Source organism: Camellia sinensis, chromosome 14 (assembly GCF_055761805.1).
Source record: "Camellia sinensis isolate YWXY chromosome 14, ASM5576180v1, whole genome shotgun sequence".
In the NCBI taxonomy this organism is placed as follows: domain Eukaryota; kingdom Viridiplantae; phylum Streptophyta; class Magnoliopsida; order Ericales; family Theaceae; genus Camellia; species Camellia sinensis.
Window position 1 is genome coordinate 5,173,056 of NC_138974.1, and position 8,816 is coordinate 5,181,871.

General features: G+C 38.0%; 1 protein-coding gene and 1 pseudogene across 1 annotated transcript; both read left to right on the forward strand.

The window, feature by feature from the left end:
• Window positions 1–239: 239 nt before the first annotated feature.
• On the forward strand, window positions 240–1,433 carry LOC145807377 (G-type lectin S-receptor-like serine/threonine-protein kinase LECRK3). The gene has a single exon (XM_082905396.1). The coding sequence runs from the start codon at window positions 265–267 to the stop codon at window positions 1,405–1,407; it is 1,143 nt and encodes a 380-aa protein (XP_082761522.1). The 5' UTR covers window positions 240–264; the 3' UTR covers window positions 1,408–1,433.
• A 160-nt stretch (window positions 1,434–1,593) lies between these two features.
• On the forward strand, window positions 1,594–5,844 carry LOC145807898 (G-type lectin S-receptor-like serine/threonine-protein kinase LECRK2; annotated as a pseudogene).
• Window positions 5,845–8,816: the final 2,972 nt, after the last annotated feature.

Consider the following 8,816-nt stretch of genomic DNA (forward strand, 5'->3'; position numbering starts at 1 on the left):
GTATTGTGCGTATCAGGTGTAAATAAGTCCAACATTATGACAATTATTACCCCTTTCTTTGGGGTAATAATATTAAAGAATGGTGACCAAAGACCAAGTAGACGGGAGGGATACCTTTGAAATTATGCTATGGATATAGAAGTCTTTGCTGAAAGGTACATATTGACTTTAAAGTCTTTTCCTTTGCCTAAAAGAACACTTTTGGTCTTTGTTTTTTTATTCATTCACTCCCATCTACCCAAATCGAGCTTGATCTATCAATCAATGGCTTGTGCTCTACCTCATCATCTACTCTTCCTCTTCTTGTTACTCTTCCTCCTGCCATTTTCTATTGTTGCTCAGACTAAGGGTACCGTGGCTGTGGGTACATCTATCACTGCAAATTACAACGACACCCTATGGCTGTCACCCTCTGGTGTTTTTACATTTGGGTTTAAACCACTTGAGGAAAATAATCTCTTCCTGCTTTCCATATGGTATTACCAAATACCAGACCAAACCAATGTCTGGTATGGTTATGACGGTGTCCCTGTCTCAATTGGATCTGAACTAGGCCTAACTGTTGGCAGAGGACTAGTGCTCAATGACCTTGAAGGCAAAGAATTGTCGAAGTCTAAACCTATTCTCAACAATGTTGCTTATGGTTTTATGAATGACACTGGCAACTTTGTACTTGTGCACAGTGATTCTGTCAATCTATGGGAGAGTTTCAAAAATCCAACTGATACCATGCTGCCTACACAGATTATGGACTCCGGTGGGGTAATATTTTCTTGCCTTTCGGAGACCAATTTCTCGAAGGGAAGGTTTCAATTCTGTTTGTTCCAGGATGGGAATCTTGTCCTTAATACTAGAGACATCACTACCAATTTTGCTTATGATGCTTATGATCCTTCCAATGCATCCAATTCTGGTTACCAAGTGATCTTCAACGACACAGGATCCATGTACATATTGAGAAGGAATAATCAAAGAATCAATCTCACACCACAAGGTATATTATTCCCAGCTACTGAATATTATCACAGAGCAACTCTTAATTTTGATGGCATTTTCACCCAATATTATCATCCTAAGAGTTTCAATAGCGGTACGAAGTGGACTTATATTTGGTCAAAGCCTGATAATATATGTGTTGATATTCATGGAACCGAAGGCAGCGGGACTTGTGGGTTTAACAGCATTTGCAGACTCAATGATTATGAGAGGCCATATTGCAAATGCCCGCCAGGGTATTCCTTACCTGATCCAATCAATACGTATAGAAGCTGCAAGCCAAATTTCGCACAAAGCTGTTTAGAAAATGACATCAATTCTACGGAAGATATCTACGGTTTTGAGATACTAATCGATACTGATTGGCCAACATCTGAATATGAACAGTTGGTACCTGTGACTGAAGCGTAGTGCAAAAGGTCTTGCATCAATGACTGTTTTTGGCCTGTTGCCATTTGAGAGGAGATAGTTGCTGGAAGAAGAAGCTGCCACTTTCAACTGGGAGAGAGGACTGTGTTGTTAATGGTCAAGCTTTCATGAAGTTTAGGAAAAGAGATCTTCCTCTATTACAGCCTCCTCTGATTCCTCCGCAAACTCTTCCTTCTCCTCCGATTCCAAAAACAAAGAAGAACCAGGGGACGTTAATTCTCGTTGGATCAGTTCTATTGGGTAGCTCTATGTTGATTGGTGCTATTTGCTTGGGCTTTTTCCTCATCTACCACAAGAAAATCATAAAAAGTCATCATGGCAATCACAGTGCTATGGAGACTAATCTTTGTTGTTTTACTTACGAATAAGAGAAGGAATTCAAAACTGAAGTAAATGTAATTGGGTAGACATATCACATGAATCTGGTCCGACTGCTCGGATTTTGTGATGAAGGACAACATCGGGTGTTAGGCTTCGTTTGGGATATGGGTTGGCTTTATAGTTTTTTTGACTTTTTGACTATAGTCTTGGGCTAAAAAGTCTCGTTTGGGATAGATTTTTTTGACTTTTTTGACTTTTGTGAAAAAAAAATGAAATAATTATGGTTTAGATGTGACATTTTGTTTTATTTTGCTAAAAAGCCTATTTTATTTTTTGTGATTATTTTAGCCAAAAAGCCTAAAAACCTTCTATGCCAAACGAAGGCTTAGTGTACGAGTTCATGAGCAATGGGACTTTAGTAAGCTTTCTCTTTGGGGAAAAGAAACCAAGTTGGAACCAAATGACCCAAATTGCATTGGGGATTACCAGAGGACTTGTGTACCTGCAAGAAGAATGTAGTACCCAGATCATCCATTGTGATATAAAGCCTCTGAACATACTTCTGGATGATTATTACAATGCTCGGATTTCTGACTTTAGGTTAGCTAAACTTCTGATGTTGAATCAGAGTAAGACCAATCCTGCTGCTATTAGAGGGACAAAAGGGTATGTTGTTACGGAGTGGTTCAACAGCAATCTAATTATTGCAAAGGTTGATGTCTATAGCTATGGTGTGTTGCTACTGGAGATCATTTCTTGTCGAAAATGCTTCAGTGATTTGGAGGTTGGTGAAGAAGAGAAAGTAATTCTGACTTGTTGGGCTTGTGACTACTTTCAGGAAGGAAAATTGGATACTTTGGTTGAAAGCGATATGAAAGCGTTAAACGACTGGAAGAGGCTAGAGAGATTTCTAATGGTTACCATTTGGTGTATCCAAGAAGATCCATCTCTGAGGCCTACAATGAGGAAGGTCACCTAGATGCTTGAAGGAGTTGTTAAAGTTGACGAGCCTTCATGTCCATCTCAATTTTCTTTTATTAGTTACGCTTGCTTTTATTGCTCTGCTATAGTTGTTCTATTGTGCACGTTGTTCACTAAAAAATAATATATGGTCATTTAATTTGTGTGTTGTCTCTAGTAAGAGAGCTCTTTAATTGAGCATATAGTGTATGGTTAACTTAGCGAAGTTTGAGAGTACAGGCAGGCTCATCGTGTATTGGCAGGTTCTGTCTTGTGTTGTTCCTGTTATATGGCATGGACTCCAATTTATATTATTAGAAAGTACTCACTGAAACTCTCTATATTTCAAAGGAAAGACTTAAAACAATTTTTGGGATAGTGAGACAGGATGGTTTGATGACCTCAAACAATTGAAACATTTTGTTAATACTCGTAGAGAATGAAAACTTCAACAATTTGGTTTTGCTAAAGAGATAGTATGTAGCGATCCCAGTTTCGATCCTTCTTTCATGTTTTGCCACTTCGACTAGGCAGGTCAGGGATCGAGCTGCCCGGTTAGCTCACAGGGGTCCAGGGGGCAACGCCCCCGAAGCAAAAATACAATATGCATTCGAAGTTGCTTAAGCCGCACATGCAGAAAACATGGGAGGGCTTGTTTAGCTACTGCAATAAATGCAGATGCGGGGGTGCAAGTGTGAGAGAAGCGCCACACGTGCAGTGGCAGGTGAGTCTGAAATTTTAGTCTTTTCTTCTCTTTAAGCTGAGTATATCTCACTCTTGTTAGGTCTCTCTCTCTCTAAAAACCCTTTCCTCTTCCTTCTCTCTAAATTTTCCTACACCAAATTGGATCAAAACCTTGATTTCTCAAGATCCATTAGAGTTCTGCCATAGTTTCTTCATCAACGTTGGTTAACTTCTCGAGGGCTTCGTTATGTGCAATGAAGATCGAGTTTGGACACTGTTGATTTTTGGGGTTTCATCTCATTTCTTCTTCAAAACTTGAGATAGGGATTTTCTTAGAGTTATATATATATATATATATATATTTGCAAGATCTATATGATTTTCGAAATCATATTTCGATAGCTTTGAAAATTGATTGTTGATTCAAGAAGTTGAGCGATTTTGAAAGTGGGTTTGTCTCTTGCTCTTTTAAAATGATCTTATGGGTTTTGATCTTTGTTGATTGAAGAAAAGATGATTTTGGAAAGTTTTCTTTCAAAAGATTTGAGTTGTATAGTTTTGGTGAGAAAACTTGGAATTTGGGGATTTTATTTAGAGATTGAAAATTCGTGAATGATATTGTTATATTTATTTTGTGTATCAAAATAAATGGATGTTCGGAAAATTTCTTATTTATATTAATATAAATGATGAATTTCAGTGAATATGAGAATTATTGTTCATTTTGGAAATTATTGTTCAAAATGTTGAAATAGTCTTGAAATGACTAATTGTTGAGGATACTTGAGAAAAAGGAATTTTGTTATTTCTTGGATGATGAATTCGAATAAAAGTATTTATATTCATCTTGTGTTATTGGCATATCAATTCATTTGATTACATTAAGCTTTGAAAGTTGATTTGAAAACTTGTATTGAGAAAAGAATGTTGAGAAACAAGTTTCCATGAATTGGTTTTGGGGTAAATACAGTGGTAAGTCTTGACAGGTGGTGTAGATGAAATTGAATGGGTGTCGAGCCTTCCAGTTAATACTGGTAAAAATGACAGATTATAGGTGTCGAGCCTTTCGGTTAATACCGGTAAAAATGACAAATCGGTAGTACTTATATAGTCTACTTGCAGACACCAACCTAGGGATTACCAGAGTCGCATTTACCGCTCTTAAAATGAATTGTTAAGTTTTGAAGAATTGAAATTGCATGACATCATTGAGAATGAGGGTTTTCAAAGATGAAGATGTGATTTTCTTTCAAAAGAGCATAGCATGGCATGTGCATTTCATCTCTTGAGACTTGTATAAAATGTATATACTTTGTTAAGGATTTCCTATTAGGCTTTATGCTCACCCTATGGGATTTTTGTGCAGGAAAAGATGTGGTGATGCCGCCTAACAAAAGGCGAGGAAATGTGTGTTGAGAGTACGAGACTCTCATTCTGTTATGACTCTGTGTGTAAGCCAAGGGCTGTATGTGTGTGAGTTTGAATAACCGTTTTGTGTAACCAGACTCAAGCCTTGGAAACTTGTAAACCCTTGGGGGTATTTATTTGTTTATTTACTTGTTGTTGGATTAACGTATTGTTGCATGAAGAACTATTGTATCATGTAATGTAAGTTTGGAGATTTATATGCGGTTTTCCTTGAAAGAGCCATGATTGTTGTATTATCATTTGGGCTAGAAAATTGGGGCGTGACAACTTGGTATTAGAGCTACCAGGTTTGAATACTTGGAGCTCGTGGGAAGTGGTTGTTTAACCACAATGGGTTCATGTTGCATGATAGGTTGCATAATAGGAAGATGTTATGCATTTTGTGATTGTGTGATAACATGCTTATGTCACTATATGGGTATAGGATTGGACTTTTGAGATGTTGCTTGTGCCTGTTACATTCCTTGAAGTTTTTTTAGAAGGGTACTTGATCAATACTCGTTCTACTAAGAATTCTTGATTTTTCGTGGGACGAATTTCATCATGAAAGAATAATCTGTATGTGTTTGCATGAGTAAGTGCTTATGTGGAGTGAAATTACATTGTCTATATGGTAGAGAAAAGTATAGCATTGTTGCGATCGAACGTGCGAGACAAGTTACGAGCACATATGGGTTAGTGTGCTAAATTATTTCTATTGTCCTTTATAGGATGTCAGGAAGAGGTCAAACCCGTGGTGGTAGAAGCGGGAGACGTGGTAGGGCCCGCCAAGGTGTACATGAGGTACCGGTCCATGAGGTTTCAGTGCAAGAAGAAGAGTCAGGCCAAGCTAATATGGCCGAACAAGTGGAACAAGCGGGTCAAACCGCATTGGGAGCTCTAGCCCAGGAAATGGCAGGAGCTTTGAGGGAGTCTATGAATTTGTTGAGAGCAGAGAATCAAACCCAAGAGAACACTATAGAGTCAAGGGCGAGTTTTCTTACTAGGGAGTTTTTGCAGGCTAAGCCCCCGAGCCCAAGAAAGTAGATGAGTGGCTCGAGCAAATGGTGAAGACATTTGAGAAGCTTCACATTGATGATAGCGAGCTAAGGGTGACTTTAGCGAGCTACTATCTTAAGGGAGATGTAGGTCAATGGTGGAAGTATGCCAACGGTAGAGTGGAGCCAACGTGGGAAGCCTTCGTGGTTGCTTTCCAAGATAAGTACTTACCTTCCATTGCTAGGGAGAGATTGAGGCAAGAGTTTCAAGACCTCAAACAACTTAACATGTCGTGGCTGAGTTTGAAACGGTCTTTTTTAGTTTGTCCTGGTTTGCACCGGAGTTGGTGGCAACGGAAGAGCGTTGTTGCATCAAGTTTGAAAAGAATTTGAGAACTAAAATCTTGTTTAAGATTGCCGGAAACATGATTAGGAACTACGCCCATCATGAAGAGGTGGCAGCGTAGGTGGAGATTACTGTTCAAGTCGAGGAAGAGAGACTTCGGGGTTCGAGGTTCAGGGGCCAGGAACCACAAGAAGACTATAAGCAGAATATGAGGAGCAGGAGCACCTTTTCATCCCAGTCCAAACCACAGCAATCTTGATCTACTTTTCCTCTGCCTAGTGCGGGCTCAGGAAAGAGTACACCGAGTGGCTTTTCTTGTTTCAAGTGTGGCCAACTGGGTCACAAAGCCTTTGCATGCCCACAGAAGGGAGGAGGGCAGTTGATGTTACCACCACCTAATCAATCTCAGAGTCAACCTCAGAATAAGGGACATGGGATTAGTTGTTTCCAATGTGGCCAGTCGGGGCATATGAAGAGGACTTGCCCATAATTAGGAGGCGCATCTGGCGCATTAGGGTCAAGGCAGACTCAAAGCCACCATCAGGCTCATTCAGTTCAGATTTCACGAACCAATCAAGGAGCCGCTTCGGTGATGCCACCTAACTAAAGGCGAGGAAATGTGTGTTGAGAGTATGAGACTCTCATTTTCCTATGACTTTGTGTGTAAGCCAAGGGCTGTATGTGTGTGGGTTTGAATAACCGTTTTGTGTAACCCGACTCAAGCCTTGAAAACTTGTAAACCCTTGTGGGTATTTATTTGTTTTTTTACTTGTTGTTGGATTAACGCATTGTTGCATGAAGAACTATTGTATCATGTAATGTAAGTTTGGAGATTTATATTCGGTTTTCCTTGAAAGAGCCATGATTGTTGTATTATCATTTGGGCTAGAAAATTGGGGCATGACATAGTATAACTGTGGTATCACTGCAGGAAATCATGCTCTTAGTGGCGTTTCAAAAACACCGCCTTAGGTCTGAAAAAACACCGCCATAAGAAGATGCGACATTTCTAAATTACATCACAAATACGGCTGCTACATTAAGCTTACGGCGTTTCAAAACATCAATAATATCTTCCAACGACAATTATGAAAAAAGTTACTATATCCTAATATTGTAACGCCCGTCACCTTCTTTCCGTCTCTGTTAACTAATGATGTCATATCCAACACTTATGCTATATATGGTTGAAGGATTTGAGGAGAGATTTGGAAGGGAAAATGGAAAAGGTATGTGAAATGTGAATAAAATATATCTATATTTCACATAATTTCACACACATTTTCCATTTCCCTTTCAAAATCCCTTCCCAAATCTCTCAACCAAACACAGCGTTAGTGGCGCTTTCAAGAAACGCCACTTTTTTTTTTTTTTTTTTTTTGGGGGGGGGGGGGAGGGGGAACTTCCAAACCCTTAGCATACCAATTTTAGCCTTTTGGTTTAAAAAGAAAATTCTAGTATTCCACCAAAACAAAAAGTCATTTGAAAATTCTCACCCAAAAAAAAAAAGAAAAAAAAAAAAAAGATCATTTGAAAAATAAAATAAAAAAATCATAGGGCGACCATTATTCCTACAAAACCCAATATTGTCTTGAAACTACATAATCCATTGTTTTAGGCTCAAAATGGAAGAAGATTGGGAAGAGGGGGGGGGGGGACAGAGGGTGATGAAATAAAGAAACTATTCTTATATATTTATATATGTAGTAAGTTGAGTCAACCTTTTTAGACATTTAGATAAGACCTAATTAACTTGTAAGCAGATTTCTTGTATTCACACCATATAAAATCCTTGTAGAAACTTCTTGCATATAGTCCTAAAACTCCAATTAGTCATCACCTGCTTCAAAACCAATTAAAACCAAAAGATCAGTTAGGTTCACAAGCCAAGAAAAAGTAAAAACTAACACACACACACAAAAAAAGGGGGCTAAGAATGTAAACAGAGAAAAACCCATTGAAGAAAAAAAGAAAATTACCAAATCTCTTTTTTTGGAAAACTTATCAACCTAATCACAAGTTATAAAACAAGTAAACTCTATAACTACAAAAAGAAAAATCAAGGGAATAACAACAATTTAACATCCTCTTAACCAAATAAACAGTAATCGTTGACAACATAGTTTTCAAATAGACAACTGTTAGCTTTCTTCTTAGTTTTCAAATAGACAATAATCAAAGCAAAATCAACCCTCTTGTTAACCACTACTCAAAGCAGTAGAGCCATACACAGAATTAGCTCACCATAATGAGCTATAGCAAAGGGATGACATCTATATCTAGTAATATCTTATTCTTGAGGACTATCTAACATTGATGTGTGCCGAGAAGCCATAAATAATTGAGAGCCCCCATCAGATCCTCCAACAGAACCCCTAGTATAAGCAGGCATCAACTATAACAGAAAAGAAAACTTGTGACAAAACAAATAATACAAGAAAGGAAAAATTCAATATTATCACTAAAGCATTTGCTAAATCAACAGTTTCGCAAAAAATATTAACAAAGATTGTGTCAAACATCCATGATATCAACACATAGCAAACAAGAAAAAAAAAAAAACAGCAAGTCACCAATTCACTAGATAAAGATGTTTAAAATTCTACAATCTTCTAAAAAGTTCATACCAAATATGCATTTTGGTAAGAAGATATTACTTAAAGAGTGAAAAAACT

What these genes read in the sequence shown, in the direction of transcription:
- LOC145807377 (XM_082905396.1), top strand. Translation starts at nt 265, where the DNA reads ATGGCTTGTGCTCTACCTCATCATCTACTCTTCCTCTTCTTGTTACTC.